Below are 18,983 nucleotides of genomic sequence, written 5' to 3' on the forward strand. Positions count from 1 at the left end.
GGGTTAATAAATGGTGTTGATGGATACGGTTTTAGTAACCAAGCAAGGACAATCTACCAGTTTTCTGATATTTTTCAAATTTTTAAAAGACCTCCATCTGCGACTATGACTCATCACTATAAACCTAGTCAACTAACTACATGTTTGAGTATTAAAAGTAGACTATTCATTTTAAATAAATTCCCACTGAGAAAAACTGGTTGAATCAATGTTGTTTCCACGTAATTTCAACCAAAAATGTCAATGTGATGACGTTGAGTCAACGAACTGATTGCATTTGCAAAAAGTCAGCAATTTAAGGGAATTTCGTATTTTTTTTCTCCCAACTTTTAAACTAAATGAAAGGGTGAAGATGTTGGTTGATGTGACGTTGAATTCACATTAGGTGACAACTCAACCAAATGTAAATCAAAACTAGACTTTGAATTTATGTTTGTGCCCAGTGGGTTACAAATCATGCGTAGGCTATTGACAAGTGCTCAATAAGAGATAAGTGCTCAATAAGAAAATCACATGCCGTGCATTATTTTCTCCTTAATTGAAAACGCTGCAGCGTTTAAAACGCAGAATGCTCACAGATATACACATGCAGGGGGGTATGACTGTGCTTGTCTATGAATAGAGGATCGTTCTTAAAACCATGCATGCATTGCAGCCTCGTTATACATTGTAAAGAGAACTGCATTTTTCCGACATTGATTTGAGATGACGTGCATGAAGAATCACCCTGGATTGAGAGCCAGATTATGCAATTCCTCAATGCCAGAACCCGAATCAGTGGCATCACTTTCCTGGTTCTCTGTTCTGCTGGGGGTAAAACATGCTTAATTACCCTAGGTCTCAGTATTTCTAAGGATCAGTAGTAGCCATTAGCCTGGTGTAACCTAAAGCTTCAAACCTTCAGTCGTGCAGTGATATGCATACAAAGAGACTAGGGATGGAGAATGGGCGAGAAAACGCACTGTAGCCCTGCCACTCATCACTTATCTGCAGCGTGGGTTTTAAAGGGAACGGGTCTTGGATTTAAATGATAGCTAATCATTGTATATTAATATGAAATGCAGGCTATCATTACCTATGCACGACCCAGTTAACAGTGTTTACTATGTAAATGTGTAACTATCTGATTTTATTACGCAGTAGGCCTAACACTGTAAACGACACTTTTGTTATCTGACATAGTCTCATGCATGACTTCAAAATGTTTCTGCTATGAAAGTAATCCACCAAAACGTATTCTGTCATATGAAACTGTGACACTTCTCTAACATGAGGGTGATAGCTAGGGAGATTGGTTTCATAATTGTTTGAGGATTTCTTCATTTTATTTGACACAGCAGCAATTTAGTGTTTTGTTCTGTTCTGCACCATCATATTGTCATCAATAGGGGCATCCAACATACATTTAATGCATTTCAAAATAGATACATTTGTATTCATTCAAGGAACGAGAGCTACATAATAGCGATTCAATTAAATAATACTATGTTTTTCATTCTCGTGCGGAGCGCTTTTCCAGTCATCAGGCAGTGAACATGTATGGCCACAGTTTATACTGGCAGAAAACAATACAGCCACTGAGTCATAACACTGTAACACTCGCAGAGCCAGCTACTGTGAAGGACTCACACTAACAGGACACTATAACTGGGATTCCATGTGCAAGGATTTAATCAGGGACTTCCAGAACCTCTAATAGGTTTTTTAAATGAAAATATGAGTTACAAGGCAGACGTGTTCCTTGAGAGAGTGCATAGAGATTGTTTTTAGTTTTTGCAATTTCACAGCCTTGTGAACTAGCCTTGTATACTCTGGTTCTGCCCTATTGGGATGTGATGACTCATAGGAAGTTGTAGTCTGCTTTATTCCACAATTTCAAGCCCACAAATACACTTTACATGATGTCAAGTGAAAAGTTTATGAACAAATGTTTGCAGGTGGTATTGACTAAACATTATTGTTGTGTGACTGTGAGAGTTAAAGTTAAGAGAGACACCAGGATGAATAGAATACAATAGAATGACGCTTGTTCATATCTTACAAAACAATGCATGCTGTGCACGGGGAGGATCAGAGTGCGAATTACAAGGGGGCCCAGGGGGGTCTCAGACCCCCTAAATGAGACATGAGTCCCCTTAAATGCAACAAAGTCAAACGTTGGGAGGTCTCTAAATAATGCTCATTCAACCATTCTCCTATTTGTTTAAAATGCCATTTGTACTGATACAGTGGTAAATATGTGGCTGTGCTTGTCATCCCAGGACAGTCCCGTATCTCAGGCACTTTTCGGGTGTCCCAACTTTTCTTTCTACAGAAAAATATATTTTTGTCAGCAAGACGCGTCAATTAATTCAGGCTACAAAAGTGTAGACCCAATGAAAATCACCAAATGTCATGACACACTTTTGGCTGTTTTGTGATAGATATCCACTCATCAAATGGCGCTAGTGCGCAGTGCAGTGTTTAGATGCTGGAATTATTTTGGAGTGGACGAACATAGCCTACTTTTTGAAGTGATTTGTTTGACGATAAGACAAAAACATCTTGACTGGTTGTGTTAGGGAGGGAAGGACCAGGTGGGGATTATTGTAAGACTTGGCTTCATCAAGGTTACTGCTGGCTACAGCCCCTATTGTAGGAGGAGGACCGTCCAGGCTGCCCCTGCAGCTCCGTCCATAAACCCGCCACACATGCTCACACCTTTCCCACTGTCTCTTAAAGGCATTCCCAGGTTCCCCATGACAGCGTAGACATTATTTATGAGCGAGGGGCCCATGACAAAACTGTTAATGCAGTCTCTGAAACTCAATTCATGTTGCATTAGCTGTCACTTGAATTAAACGTGAAGGCACCTAGCGTTCTAACAGTGTGTGTTTTAATCACATGGTGGTGGAGGAGGGGGCTGGGGGCCAACGACAGTGAATGGAGTCTAAAGGGTATCGATTTCCGTTCGCTCCCCACCCGTCCTCTTCTCCTGATCTGTCAATACCACCGCGCAGCATGAAAGGAGAGTTGAGAGAATAACCTTGAGTGGTGAAACGAAGGCTTTTTGTCTTTGACACTTACAGTATGGCCGCTTTTTCTTCGGATAACGCCTGGTAGCGCAAGCCAGTTTTCTGACCTTTGTCCCATTGACATATAGTTTATGTATGTATGGCAGTACAAAATGCGATGCAGTTAGTGGCTATCGTTCAATATTAACTCCAGTGGATGTTCTTGATGCATCTGTTTCCTGTCATTTGCATACAGCTCGTGTTAGCTTAATTAGCCGTATTGAATAGGCAGTATAAGTTTATGTCTCTCACAGCCTGAGTAGTGTTGTAATTCTCTGGAGGGCTGTCTATTTGTGCGGCAGGTAGCAGAGAGCAGGGAGTGGGGTGTTCCAGGCGGAGGACTATTGACACTGCAATGCACCAGCCACACGCTTGACAGCCTCCTCTTATAAGACGACGCCAGCCTTATTACTGCCCAGTCTCAGCAGCTTAATCACACACACACACATACGCATGCACGCACGCACGCGCACACGCACACACACACGCACACACACACACACACACACATGCACACAAACACACACAAAATCAACATGTTACCCTGTAGCTCAGTTGGTAGAGCATGGCACTTGGAATGCCAGCGTAATGGGTTCAATTCCCAGGACCACCCCTATGTGAAATGTATGCCCACATCACTTTGTATGAAAGTGTCTGCTAAATGGCATATAAAGAATAAAAAAATGTCCCTGTTCATAATGCAAAGAGAGAATCACAGTAACTGGTTGATGAAGTACACCAAATATGTACTTTGAAATGTTTATGTTTAGAATGATTCAATGACAGTATTGGTTCAAAGAGGGATTCAAGGACACCTTCATTCAAAGACGTACTGAATTGTATTACAGTAATAGCTTATCATGCAAAGATCAGGTAGCACATCCAGGAGAATCCCAGCGGAGAGGGCACAGATGATATCATGTACTTCCCTGCATTTGTTAAAGGCATGAAAACACATTCTCTTGCTACTGGATAAGATGATGTAATTCCCACCTTTGAACAATACCCTCATTAGTGTCGGTCTGTCTTCAGTCTCATGGGCAACTCGGACTGAAATGACCTTCCTGTACTCTGTATACTGTCAACAGATTAAGTTCAACATTCTTTTTCTTAGGACAACTAGCGATTGTGCACCCTGAAGCAAAAGGTTTTTCCGATACATTTTCAATCCCCTTGGGATGTGAGTCATTTCAACACAATTGTTTTGGAGAGAGAGACTATTACTGGGCTCTCTTGAGGTACCATAAGGACTGCAGCTAGGGGACGTGGTATACTTACCATACAGGATACTGAAAGAAAACAAGGTAGCCTATACATACTGTAGAGTGCTGCTAGACAAGCGGCGTTGGCAATGTAGACACCCTGAGTGAACAGTTCTCAAAGAGACCCAAGGTTAAGTGCTGTAATAGTCGAACATTCTCTTGTCCTTCTCTGTGTCCCTGTGCTGTAGTGTGCAAGGACAGGAGAGAGGAGGTCCAAAGAGATCCAGTCACGCTGCAGCCTGGACAACGTACAGCCACAGCAGGGCAGGCAGCATGGAGGGCGTGGCCACGGAGCAGACACTGGAGCTGAGCCAGGACACCAGGAGAGAGAACCACAAGGGCATTCATATCACTGCGGCAACAGCAGCAGCATCAGCAGTAGCCTCCCTCTCAGCCTAGCAGACTAGTTCACCTCAGATAGAGGTGAACACATATACCGCTATAGACCAACAAGCTGTTAGTAGGGACAGTTTGTATTAAAAAAAAACGGTATTTTATTGATCATAAGTTTGCATAGGTCAAAGCTTATGGTCCATGGAAATGTGACATTTCACTCAAAAGGTCACATTCATAAAATGTGCATTTCTGACGACCGCACGAACAGTGGATAAATGAAGACACCAACCAGTAAACTATCCCATTGCTGCAGGGAAACATTTTCTATGAGCTCATGTAAAGTTTAGTTTGGCTCTGCTGCTGCATGACTCAGGCCCAGTCAGTGAGAGGCAGGGATGAATCAGTGCTACTGATAGCAGGGGATTCCCTGTGTGCCATGACGGAACTTCCATGTGTGTTACTGGGGTATGGGCCAGAAACAACTGGCTATCCTCTACCTCCTAGCCCCTAGCCCTTTTGGATATATTTGGATCTGAACAGGTATTTTGTGGTTGAGGAGTTGTTTCTGCAGTATAGTTTTTTTTGGGGGGGGGGTCCAAACTTAGTGTGAAATAACACCTGATTCACCAACTAACCAAATAATTTCCCACACCTTGAGTAGCTAAATCAGGTGTTTCACTGCAGAGTTGGGACAAGAACCTGCAGTACTGCAGCACTCCAGGAGCAGGAGTGAGGAGCCCTGTTTGAGACAGAGCGTGTGTCTAGATGGTGCATATGTGAGGCTAGGAAGCTGGACCTGGTATTCAGTGTAGACATCTGGGGGATTACAGAGGCATCCCTAGAGGTCACGTCGTCCCCTGAGCTGGGAGGTTTTGGGCAGCTGTCAATGAATGGGGGCAACATTTTGGGGGCAATGACAATGAAACAGAATGCAACTGAATCTGGTTGTTTTAATGGTGACTGTTGATAGTTAATTCCTGGTGACTGTTGATAGTGAGTTGCTGGTGACTGTTGATAGTGAGTTCCTTTCCGTGTGGGCTTATTGATTCTGAAGTCTATTTGTGTTTCTGGTCTCTTCCATCAATGTGTTTTAAGGACTGTCGAGATGGAGAGCCGTTAAATTATGACGGTTTTAATAACATGATTATATATAACCAGTGTGTTTAATAGGACTATATTGTTACATTCCAACCTACAATTCCTCTACCATTGAACAGTCTTGTGCTTGGTCTAATATTGTTGCTATGGTGACTGCTCCTAGGGATTCATAAGGCAGAGGAGAGGAAGCCCTGTCGTTACATCACTCCTGGAGAGTCTCCCTCTCTCCTCACATCCAGGATATTAGAGGTAAAGTTAAAGCACAGTGACACAGCATTTTGAATTTCTTTCTAGAGACAAATGCATTTTACAGTGTCCAATACAACACTAAAGCAGTTTATTGAAACAGGCCTTGTAATACCATAAGAATTTGTCTGACTTTGTTGACTGGGACATTTTGGGGGACAATGACAATGTTAGAAATTGAAACAGGTTTGCAACTGTGGTATTCATACTTAGCAATGAAAGTAATATGAGTCTTCTTTCCCCTTTAAATGATTGATGAATTTATTTATACATTTTCCGTAATCTCTGGTATGCTTGGTCCCGTTCGAGCTCCTTCAACTGATCGGATAGTGGATCATCGTTTTACATACAGCCAAAGAGCTAAGCACAGTATACAATAAACATTCTATACTAAAACCCGTTCTTTAATGACTGGCTTGGTATTTAGATCCATTGAGAGAAAACTGTGTATGTGTACACTCCTCATGATATGATTGGTGGGCTTCCCTTTGTCTTGACTCAAAGCGTTGAACACAGAGTCATGATACAGAAGAGTGAACTTTATAAATACCCCCCAGTCTGTCATTAGACATCCTCTGAAGAGTAGATGGATGCTTTGCAGTTTGCACCCAGAGTAATAACAGCACTAAGTCTGAAGCATGCTATTACTGGCTGATGCCATATACTGTACCTTTTTATATCAGTTTTAGGGCTAAGACAACATGAAAAAGGGGGTGTTGCAGATATAAACAATCATCAATACAGTTGAAGTTAGTACTACCATAAAAGTACTCTCCCCAGAATGTACTGCATCCCCTATATCATTATAGCTTTCTGCTGCATTTTAGCAGAAGCTCTTATCCAGAGTGACATACAGGAGGAGCAATTGAGCTTTTCACCTAGCCGCCTTGGGGATTTGAACCAGCGACCTTTCTGTTATTGGCCCAACACTCTGCTAGGCTACCGGCCGCCCCATCTGCATCACTCCTTTCTGCATCACAGCATCACTCTTTTCATGTGGCAGATGTCGTCTGCCTGAGAGTGGAAGGAGTATGCTCGGGTTCTCCACTCCTCCTCTGCATGAGCATGACACAAACATGCACACGCACATACGTCTGCCTGCAGCCAGAGCCCCTACCGAGCCACAGAGAACAAGGGGGCTTGGCTTCGTTTTGTGAAACTAGTCTCTGATATGGATGACGTGTGTGTGTGTGTGTGGTTTGTGTGTGGGTGGATGTATGAAGGGGGTTGTTCCTCATTCCTGGCAATAGAGAGAGTGCCTTTCCTGAGAAGTGTCTCTCAGCACTCCGATGCCAAGGGTTCTAGAGTGCAGTCAGCCAGGCGTACAGTACCAGCTGAGACTATCTACATTTTGCAGCTGGGTATCGGCTCAAGCGTACATGTATTCAGTACTGTACATGCTGCACACATTCCCACCGACACACACACACTGTCCCACACTTTCACAGTCACACACACACACAGACTCAAACTCACAAACATGTTACATTACATAGATATAATTTATGTAATGTATGTAATGTATGTGCAGGGTTGACTAAATAGAAATGGAATCACATGACTCATTTAGGAATCTTGGGAGATGCACTGAACTGCAGCTTGAGGTTTTCCACATTAGCAGTAATGGTGAGTTTTACTGACAAGTGATCTATTGCTAGGATAACTCACAGACAAGTTTTAATTTCCCCAATGATACAAAAAAGAAGTGGGGAGAAGCGAAGAGTGGACCATGTTTCGAGAAAGAAGTCAGAGAGAACAAAGTCACTCAGCACTTCTGATAAGCCACCTGGAACAACCTGCAGCTGTGACGTCATTTGGCCACTGCTTCTGAAGAGTAGATCATCTGATGACTTTCCCCATGCATTTATTATCGCTGTTGGTGAAGAAGATAAAATGTTGGAAAGAGGAGATGAGAGTGTAGAATGGGAAGAGAGAGGAGGAGGAAGGAAAAAAGAGGAAGAATGCAGTGGAGGCTGCTGAGGGGAGGACGGCTCACAATAATGGCTGGTACAGAGCGAATGGAATGGCATCAAAAACATGGAAACCATGTGTTTGATGTATTTGATACCATTCCACAAATTCCGCTCCAGCCATTATCACAAGGCCGTCCTCCCCAACTAAGGTGCCACCAACCTCCTGTGGAGGAATGCAATCATACGTGTGTGTGTGCTTGCGCGTGTGTGAGTGTGTTAAATACATTTTCTCAAAGACATTCACCTCTTGAGATGAACAATCCCAATTTGTGACCCGGAAATTATTCTCACTTAAGTAACAACATGCAAACGCTGTCTGATTTGCAGACACATTTATGTGCTTACATTTGTCCTGGGACAACGGCAACACACCATGAATACATTGTGATGCTACAAAACATGACCTCAGTCCTCTACTCCACTGGGGGTAGCTATAGACCAAACACAGGCCTGCTGAAGACTAGGGAGACACATAACGGCAACATACACAGTGTGTCCTCTTGTGCTGGTCTCTCTGGGATCTTATTCCAGAACTAAGACACTAGGGAAGAGACAGAGTGCAGCACACACTCCTTTCCCCCAGGCAGTCCATTGGAGGGGAGGGGAGGTCTCAGCTGAAGACACTGTGTCCGTGGCACCTTGCCTCTGGCGTCTCTCCCCGGGCCAGTACAGTGCAGTGTGTATGTGCGGAAGATTTGTGCTGGTGGAGGGTTGTGCTGGTGGAGCTTGAATCCCATAGTGATGTGTCAGGGTAATCCTCCTGTAAGGCCTTTGGAGGTAAGAGTTTGAGACACTGACGTTAAAGTCTATTATGGGTCAGTCAAAATACTTTGGTTGAAACTCAGGCAGTTTTTATGACTGTACAGTATGTCCAAGACGATAAGTTCTCTCATTCGTTTACATCATAATCCACCACATTACATAAGGAAGAAAAATATAGTGATAAATGACCTCCAGAGTGTAGGTGTTTTGCTGCTGCATTGTCTGTTGGGTGATGGTTATTGGAAAGTTGAGATGGGGTGATGAAAATGTCCATCCTGTGAAAAAGGGGGAAATTACATGTGATTTAGGATTCGGTCAAGTCATCCATCCTTACATATACTGCCATTATCAGCTCATTCATCTTTGATTGAATTATGCATGTTCGATATGGAAATAAAAGAGTCTAGACTATCATAATGTGGAATGTAACAATGAACTATCCTCTCTGTCCTACATAAGTTATCTCACTTGAGGGCAGTGCTGAGCGTTGTTTTGTTAATGGCCCTTTCAAGTAGTGATGGGTAAATTTATAAGGACATAACAAGAGATCTGTGAAGCTAATTCTGCTCTAGCCCATTTTAACAACCAATTAATTAGGCTACTACAATTTTCTCCTGCATTCAGCACTATCACTTTCAAATGTCAAATGGTTTCTCAACTAGGATGATGTCTTTTTTACAGAGATAGTCAGGCCCTAGTATGTCCATTTAGATTTCAACTAAATCTAAATTGTGCGTAACTGATTCAATCTAGGTGAATTGGGTCTGATCAGCCTTGGTGGAAGGGCACGGTGCACCATGGCTGGTGATGGCTATGATTCATCGTAACAGCTGCTCTTACTGCGGGATGGAGAGGGAGACTGTAGAGCAGAACAGGGACAATACCCCGCGGGAGTACGGTGCAAATGACCAGCCCTACAGCCCCCAGACGGTGAGAGTGAAAAAAACAAATCAATATGTTGTTTACGTTATTTTGTTGACATTACATTGTGCATGTACTGTCCTTCTCACATTTTTACTTTCAAAAGACGTGACCTAATTATCATGATTCATTATGAATCAGTATAATTAGCCTACTCATCTTCATTGTTGTTATAAGTGATTAGTTATCAGAGATTGACAATAAAAATAATTCATGTATTTTTTTTATTTGTTCATGTGTTATTACATTCGTTTGGCACATTTGTTTCTATGTATGCTGGTGTATGTGCATGGGTTGTCTATGTCCACTGCCGTCTCCTTTTCTTTTGGCCTTTAGGCCTATATGGCCTTTCTGTTTGTTGTGAGAGGAACAGTTAACGGTGGATTCAAGACATAATATTGTATATCATTAAAATCACTACAAACCAGTGAAATATCATTTTAGGAATATTAAAGATACTTTTTAATTGTTTGAAAATAAAATATAGAATGAGGGATGCAAATACTGACCAAAACCAGGTATGAATTGTGTTTTATACATACTTTTTTGGCATATTTCTGCTAATATTTTACAAAGATGATCTATTTTGCAAACCTGGCTAAATTGGATGTGTAATCTGTATAATCACAATCATTTTGGAATTATCATTATTGAAAGAGTTGTGGCAATGTCAGACATTTACATTTTAGTCATTTATCAGAAGCTCTTATCCAGGGCGACTTGCTCAAAGGCACAATGGTAGATTTTCCCCCTAGTTGGTGTCACGTTCCTGACCTGTTTTCTGTTGTTTTTGTATGTGTTTAGTTGGTCAGGGCGTGAGTTGGGGTGGGCATTCTATGTTATGTGTTTCTATGTTGGGTTAAATGTGTTGCCTGATATGGTTCTCAATTAGAGGCAGGTGTTTGACGTTTCCTCTGATTGAGAACCATATTAAGGTAGGCTGTTCTCACTGTTTGTTTGTGGGTGATTGTTCCTGTGTCTGTGTCTGTTGCACCACACGGGACTGTTTCGTTTGTTCGTTCGTTTGGCTAGTCTTTCCTGTTCGTGCGTTCTTCGTGTCTATATGTAAGTTCTCTAGTTCAGGTCTGTCTACGTCGTTTTGTTGTTTTGTATTCTATTCAAGTGTATTTCGTGTCAGTGTTCGTCTTGTCTATTAAATTCATCATGGAAAATTACCACGCTGCACATTGGTCCTCAGATCCTTCTCGCCTCTCCTCGTCTGAGGAGGAGGAAGAGCTAGACTGCCGTTACAGTTGGCTCTGGAATTTGAACCAGCGACATTTCTGTTACTGGCCCAATGCTCTTAACAGCTAGGCTACGTGCTGCCCATCCAATTAAATCCAATCGAGCCTGTTTGGCGGCCATATTGGAAAATGTGTACCCTGTGGTTACATCAGCAATAGCTAGGCATCATTGTTTAGACTTTTCCTAGCTTTATGTTAAGTTTGGTGTGCTCGTTATGAAGACATTTTGGGGTACAGGTACCTCTTTACTGGACGTAATGCATTCCTATGGGATTTCATATAGGGTGAAATGTACGGGGCATGTTTCACATCACATTTCTTGATAACACAATTTATAGAGTCATATTGCACATCATTTTCATCAATAGACATCAGTAAATGCCTCTAAAACATTTTCTAAGTGTTTTAATGTGATACATTTGAAATGGCTACAAAACTCAACAATTCAGACAGCTATTTCTGGCATTTTTTCTACCACTATTCTGGTCATATTTGGCTAAATACATATAACTGACATACTTGGCCCATCATGTTGTCTTGTCCTCATTGTAACACACATGTGAAGCCATTATTGTTCATATTACACCAATTATGTATTCAGTTATCGCCATGAAAAATCATGGGGTCATAACATATAACGCAGTGATAGCCACATTTAGCTACCTCCGATACCTGGGTATCAGATCAAAATATAACCTACAGACATGGACCTTAACGAAAATCATCATTAGACTTTGCCACCCCTAAGTGGAATAAAAATGAAATGTGTCTCTCTGGCCCATGGCCTACTAGTAATGAGAAGGAATGGTAATGAACGACTCAGGACTGCAAGATTTCAGATAATAAAATATGGCTATAACATAGCTATAATATTTCGAACGGGCAGTTGAAGTAGACCTATATTGATATTATTGCTGCTCTTTGGTGTTAGGTCTAAGTTGATCCTCTTTGTGCATGCAATAACACAACCAAAAACACGTTTATTAATTGAATGCATAATTGATTGTGTCTCATCAATTTGTTGTCTCGGATATAGGCTGCACAAAAACTATGAAACCATTCTATAAAGTAGATTTTTATGTAAATGCTTGTTTCATTAGTCTATAGGTCAACCTATTTATCACATTAAGGCTCAAGGAGGGCTCTTTGCTCTCTCCTTCAAGGCGGGCTGGTAATCCATCTGTGGAATCGCAACGCAGAGGTGGCACCAGAGGTCGCAGAGTGGTGTGGTGAAAAGAAAACGTTTCTGGGGGCCATAGTTTTTCCTGATCTGGTAACTTAACAAGGTAAAACTCCGGACCTTATATGGTATGACGTATATAGGCTATATATAGGCTATGATGGGACCAGAGTTTTTCTAATCAGGTCACAAAAAACTCCTGGAAATACTCCTGGCCTTGGGGAGGGGGAAAACTCTGTCAAACTACAGAAACCCTGCACTTGTTCATATTCATTATATTTTAAAGACGGACTAGGGGGGGTTTCCTATACTCAGACACAGAGAAAGCAACATGATTGAACAATAAAACTCACAGGGCCGCGCTTACTTTGCGCAGGTTTTCTACGACGGGTTGATCAAAACAAGCATTGTTAGTACCACTAAGCCATACTACAAAAATCTGTTTAGCACGGGTAAGCCTATGATGCAAAAATGTTGTTTTCTGTTCCATCAGACTAATCCCTGCGCATCCAGTGTCCCATCAGCTCACCCGGACAGTTAATTAACTTGATCTCCACTGTAAAAAGCATCTAGACATTATTTCACCTTGCTTCTAGCCTAACACTCGGTTTGCAACAACCGCGGTTTATACAAACATTGCTCTCTGTCTCTCGAAACGTGCAACATTGTTTCAATATTGAAATCCGATCTCCACTGTCCTATAGAGAATTAATGTTTCAGGACAAGACATCTTTTCTCAACCAGTTGAAATCATGAATCAGCATAATTGTTATGTCAATGTATACACATTTTTTTTCATAGAAAAACAGGTCAAACTAAATAAAATGCAGCTATTCTAGCTTGGCTAGCTAGCAAGTAAGTATGTCCCTTGTTTGGCTGTGTGGCTCAGATGGTAGAGCATGGTGCTTGCAACACCAGGGTTGTGGGTTTGATTCCCACAGAGAAGTATAAAAATGTCTGCGCTCACTACTTTAAGTCGCTCTGGATAAGAATGTCTGCTAAATGACTCAAATCTAAATGATAATAGTCTTGCATGTGAAATGGCTAGCTAGTTAGCGGTGGTGCGCGCCAGCAGCCTTTCAGTCGGTTACGTCACTTGCTCTGAAACCTAGAAGTAGTGGTTCCCCTTGCTCTGCAAGGGCCGCGGCTTTTGTGGAGCGATGGGTAACGATGCTTCGTGGGTGACTGTTGTTGATGTGTGCAGAGGGTCCCTGGTTCGCGCCCGAGGTCGGGGCGAGGGGGCGTACTAAAGTTATACTGTTACACACGGAACATTTAGAATGACTGGGCCGCGCCCATAGCTATAGAAAAAAAAAGACTGGGTCACGTCTCTGGCAACCTAACCGATAGAATGAACGGCCAGGCGGCTTGGCTAGCAACCATAGATGTATTTCTGATGAATCTAAGCATTAACTCTTGGTAGCTGAATAATAAACAACTTTCTAAGTTGAATTTGCACTCATTCAGTTCTGTATGGTCCTGCCTGACAAAAATAAATGTTATGTTTTTAACCCCTTTTGCAGTAAAATATTTTTACACAACCATCCATTTCATAAATGGCTAAGGTATGTGAAAAAATGTGGTTGTGTTTTGTTCTACCTTGGGTAGGTAGAGGTATCTCAAAAACTAAAGCCCTTTTTGAGGATTGGCCAAATAAACTAAAATAAAATGTATTTATAAAGCTCTTTGTACATCAGCAGATGTGACAAAGTGTTTATTCAGAAGCCCAGCCTAAAACCCCAAACAATGCGGATATAGAGGCACGGTGGCTAGGAAAAACTCCCCATAGTAGGCTAAATTATGCATCGGCTGTTGTTAGTAGCCTACAGTTGATCAGACTCAAAAATAGTATTGTTTCCATGCAGAACTGCAGCATCACTCCGATGTGAAGGACAGAGAAAATGTACACGAGTTGACAAATCATGAGGCAAATCAGTTTTAAAAAAAACAACACTTGGACCCTTTAACACTTTTCGACCGATATATCTTATCAAACTAAATCAAAAGAAAGTGGCGCAAGTCACCTCGCCACACGTTTCCCGACGGTCATGTCGCAAAGTGATAACATTAAAGGGTGACTGCACTTCCTGATTTGGCTTCATTTTAGATTTGGTTCATTTACAAACGCTAGCGACCGTGACTGAATTGAAACAGGTTCGGGGTGTGGTTTGATGTGAGTGTCTCTTGTATGTGTTCGCAGGTGGGAAGAGTTAACCAAATTATCTAGTCAATTAGCTTCAGCAGGCTGGCGTGCAACTGTGGCAAAATTGGTTTGACTTTGGATAGCCTATCTCTGGGGATAGTTAGGGACGTCAATATATAACACAACGTAAATGGGCCAATATTTTCATGTTGCCCATATTTTAGTTGTCTTATTCAATGAGTTCAATATTTGTATATCAATTTATACAATTTCAATGGTTTGAGGTGTTTAAGTAATTGAAATTTGGAGCTATTGACATTTAAAACTATTGTCCCATGTACATTGTGTAATTTACCAATTGTGCCTAACTACCCCCATAGGGATATCAAATGTCAAACCAAATTGACCATGGGCATTATGATTATGTGCACTCCGAATTGATGATTGATGATTACTAGCGTGCTGCGAGTTGTGGGCAGGATTAAAATGAACCTAGCCCACGGAAAGCTGTTAGGGTACCCTTCATTCTGTGACCTAGGCCTACCATTTTTCCCTATAATTAAAAAAACTCAATTTTGGATGAGACTGACTTCATGACCAAAATCATCCGATTTACACTTTGTAGTCAATTTTGAAAAGAGAATACATGTTTCTGACTCATATAGCTGGCACATAGGCCGGTATCAATTTAGAGGCAGTCGCTCTTACCCAGGAATCTGTAGTCGTCATGGCGACTGCATCACAACGCGCGCACAGTCGCATCCAGGGGGCGTGACTTTGCTGTTCTTCATTCTTCTATCCACTCGCACTATGCATTGTGTCCATGTCTTCAGCAATGTGCTCACACTATCCTCCATGATGGAAACAGTCTTGAAGTCATGTTTTGTAGGAAAATAAATTCCAAATAGTCCTGATGACAGTCTTTGGATCGAATTTTAATAAGATACATCGATTACCAAGGATTAGTACCACCATCAATTGTAGGCTATGCAACATATTTTGACCTATGTTATGCGCAATGATACATTTAGATTTTATGGAGGTATTTTATCAAAGGCATTCCAAAGTCTTGATCCTTCCATATCTTAAACATTTTTTTTTTGGTATAGGCTATAAGCTGTAATGCTAAAAGTAACATTGTAAACATAAAACAAATACATAGCCTAAGTTCCCCTTTGTATCAGATCAGAACAATAAGAGCCTAAACCTAAACAATACTCAGTCTGCTCTCATAGTGCAGGCTACAGTATGTCATGTCCATGATTTTTCCAATACGCATAGGTTGCCCATTCAGTGAGGCATAGCCTATTAACATCCGATGAAAATGACATCATATAGACATTGTAGATTATATTGCTATTCATGACAAGAACACTGAACACTGATAACTGAACTTTCCCCCTCAAAAAAACACAACGACAACTCTGCTTCGATTCGGGGGTAAATATGCAACACTTAGGCCTACAACCTATCGAACTACCGAACATCAACACGTATTTTTGACTCAAGGACGAATCGAAAGATGACAGTGCGGTCGAACCTGTGTGGTACACTATAGCGGTGCACACTCCACCTGACAGATACAGTGTGCCCCTACACGTCACGATTAGCCATCATAGAAAACAATTGTCGTTGCAACTGTATTCTATCTATCATCATACTCCATATAAAGTGAAAGCGTTTACACATCCGTAAATATCTTTTGGATGTTCACGCAGTTTTGGTTACTCTCATTGGTGAAGTTGGGCTGTTTATACCCACTGTTGATGCCCTCCTCTATATATTCCGACTTGCTCAGAGATGAGGTGCTGCGAGTCCTTTTCAGCTCATCTGTGGCTGAGGGTAGGTGCTCGCAGCTGCTGACATGCAAGTACTGTGCGTGCTCTTCTCCATCAGTCTCCCTATGGTAAAAGTAATTGAAGTTGGAGACAATAACTGGCACAGGGAGAGCAATAGTTAACACTCCGGCAATAGCACACAATGACCCAACAATTTTGCCACCAATGGTCACAGGGTGCATGTCTCCATATCCGACAGTAGTCATGGTGACCACAGCCCACCAAAACGCATCTGGGATGCTTGTAAAACTGGATGACGGGTCATCGGCCTCAGCAAAGTAAACAGCACTTGAGAAAAGGATAACTCCAATAAAAAGGAAAAATATCAACAGTCCAAGTTCCCTCATGCTTGCCTTTAGTGTCTGCCCTAAAATCTGTAGCCCCTTAGAGTGCCTGGAGAGCTTGAAGATACGAAAGACTCTCACGAGCCTTATCACTCTGAGAATGGCCAGGGACATGGCTTGCTGACCATTACCCTGCTTCTCAGCCAGTTCTGTCCCCAAAGTGATAAAGTAGGGAAATATGGCGACAATGTCGATGATGTTCATTATGTTTTTTGAGAACGTAGATTTGCTTGGGCACGCGAAGAACCTGACCAGCAACTCAAAAGAGAACCATATTATGCAAAGTGTCTCTATCACAAAGAAAGGGTCGGTGAATGGATTTACATGGTAGGAGGCCGTCCCGTTGACTGTAAGTGCCACAGTGACAGGATCTCTGTCATCCCGAAACTCAGGCAAGGTCTCCAAACAGAATATTACAATTGAGATTAAAATGACAAGCACGGAGACTATGGCTATTCCCCTAGCTGGCCCAGAGCTTTCAGGGTACTCAAACAAAAGCCAAACCTGCTTTTGGAATTCATTATCTGGTAAAATACGTTCCTCTTCTTTTATGAATCCTTCATCCTCCCGGAATTTTTCCATAGCCTCTTCCCCGAGTTGATAGAAATTGATCTCCTCAGAGAAGATGTCAATGGGCACGTTAACAGGTCTCCTGATGCGCCCTCCCGACTGGTAATAATAGAGAATGGCATCAAAGCTGGGTCGGTTTCTGTCGAAGAAATACTCGTTCCTCAGTGGGTCAAAGTAACGCATCCTCTTTCTCCGGTCCCCGAGCAACGTTTTGGGAAACTGATTGAAAGTTTTTAGTTGAGTTTCGAATCGCAAGCCTGAAATGTTGATAACCACCCTCTCGCACCCGAGCTCTTGCTCATATCGATCCACGGACAGGTGTCTCGAAAGCGCCATTGACTCCTCCAACATGTTCTCAACTGTAATGACGCCCATCTCCGTCTTTGAGTAACCGTGGTTCTCAACGCTGTCGGATGATGTTGAAGTGGTCATCCACACAGGTGGTATGGAGGGGTCAGACTGCAACGCGCCTCCTCTAGCCAAACCCCCATACACCCTTGGAGAATCAGAGCCGACGCTCATGCGTCTCTCATCCCCTCTCCTCGTCGTCTCCGCTCGTTGCCACAGTGAAGTATTTCCGCCCCACGAAACACACACTGGGGGTTTATAAACACATGTCTATTCCCGCCCATGTCGCGCATATGTCTGACACACTTCCACCTTTCACCAAATCCGAACCCAACTTGACATAATCATAGACAAGCAGGCGCGCGCCATCTCACTTTGTTTCCACACCTTGTGACAGAAAGGGATAACAGCAAGTTCCCAAAATGTATCGGGTTCCTATGGTTACCTCATTTTATATTTTCCCTGATTGAGAACATTCTTCACTATCACAAAACCCCTATCATCTCCCTATCATACATGTACATTTCTATTGTCTAATATGATGACAATTTCAATGAAATGACAACACCGTCTGTCGCAAGGGGTTAAAAGTAATTTCTATGTCAGACTGACTTGTTTTTCTAGAATTGCTTACTGTTCAGCGCCAACAACCGTAGCTCTCCATGGTGCTGAAAAAAGCGCTCCATTCTTATGACTGATCGGTAGGCTATACAAATAGGCTATTATTAACGTTACGCATGGCCACAAAACATGGCTCAATGATTCATGACTAATCATCATATCAATCTCTTGCACTTGTTGACGTACTCATACCACATAGGAATTATAACCCAATCGCTGCTATTTTATGTCTACATTTCATCATGAGTAATCATTATTTGCTGTTTATGTACATAATGCGTCAGTAATACACTATATATCCAAAAGTATATTGCATCCCTTCATATAAGTGGATTCGGCTATTTCAGCCACACCCGCTGCTGACGGGTCTATAAAATCGAGCACACCGCCATGCAATCTCCATAGACAAACATTGGCAGTAGAATTGCCTTACTGAAGAGCTCAGTGACTTATAACGTGGCACTGTCATAGGATACCACCTTTTCAACAAGTCAGTTCTTCAAATTTCTTCCCTGATAGAGCTGCCCTGGTCAACTGTAAGTGATGTTATTGTGAAATAGGCACATCTAGGAGCAACAACGGCTCAGCGGTGAAGTGGTAGGCAACATAAGCTCACAGAATGGGACCGCCGAGTGCTGAAGCGCGTAGTGCGTAAAAATTGTCTGTCCTCAGTTGCAACACTCATTGCTTAGTTCCAAACTGCCTCTGGAAGCAAGGTCAGCACAAGAACTATTAGTTGGGAGCTTAATGAAATGAGTTTCCAAGGCGGAGCAGTGGCACAAGGTCACCATGCGCAAAGCCAAGCATCGGCTGGAGAGGTGTAAAGTTCTCCGCCATTGGATGCTGGAGCAGTGGAAACGTGATCTCTGGAGTATGAATCACACTTCACCATCTGGTAGTCAGACGGGCAAGTCTGGGTTTGGCAGATGCCAGGAGAATGCTACCTGCCCAAATGCATAGTGCCCACTGTAAAGTTTGGTGGAGGAGGAATGATGGTCTGGGGCTGTTTTTCATGGTTTGGGCTAGGCCCCTTAGTTCCAGTGA

At 42.3% G+C, this 18,983-nt stretch overlaps 1 protein-coding gene across 2 annotated transcripts; it reads right to left on the reverse strand.

Annotated features, from left to right (window-relative positions):
• Positions 1–8,285: 8,285 nt before the first annotated feature.
• LOC129814903 (potassium voltage-gated channel subfamily A member 3-like) lies at positions 8,286–17,729 on the reverse strand. 2 transcript variants are annotated; one of them, XM_055868052.1, is made up of 3 exons: positions 14,927–17,729; positions 8,920–9,005; positions 8,286–8,737 (listed from the first exon to the last, which is right to left on the reverse strand). In XM_055868052.1, the coding sequence occupies exon 1, from the start codon at positions 17,490–17,492 to the stop codon at positions 15,900–15,902; it is 1,593 nt and encodes a 530-aa protein (XP_055724027.1). In that variant the 5' UTR covers positions 17,493–17,729; the 3' UTR covers positions 8,286–8,737; positions 8,920–9,005; positions 14,927–15,899. The 2 variants fall into 2 exon arrangements, with proteins under 2 accessions (XP_055724027.1, XP_055724026.1); XM_055868051.1 differs by having other exon boundaries at positions 8,286–9,005.
• Between the last annotated feature and the right edge of the window lie 1,254 nt (positions 17,730–18,983).

The sequence above is a fragment of the Salvelinus fontinalis genome, chromosome 18 (assembly GCF_029448725.1).
Source record: "Salvelinus fontinalis isolate EN_2023a chromosome 18, ASM2944872v1, whole genome shotgun sequence".
In the NCBI taxonomy this organism is placed as follows: Eukaryota; Metazoa; Chordata; class Actinopteri; order Salmoniformes; family Salmonidae; genus Salvelinus; species Salvelinus fontinalis.

What these genes read in the sequence shown, in the direction of transcription:
- LOC129814903 (XM_055868052.1), bottom strand. Translation starts at nt 17,492, where the DNA reads ATGAGCGTCGGCTCTGATTCTCCAAGGGTGTATGGGGGTTTGGCTAGA.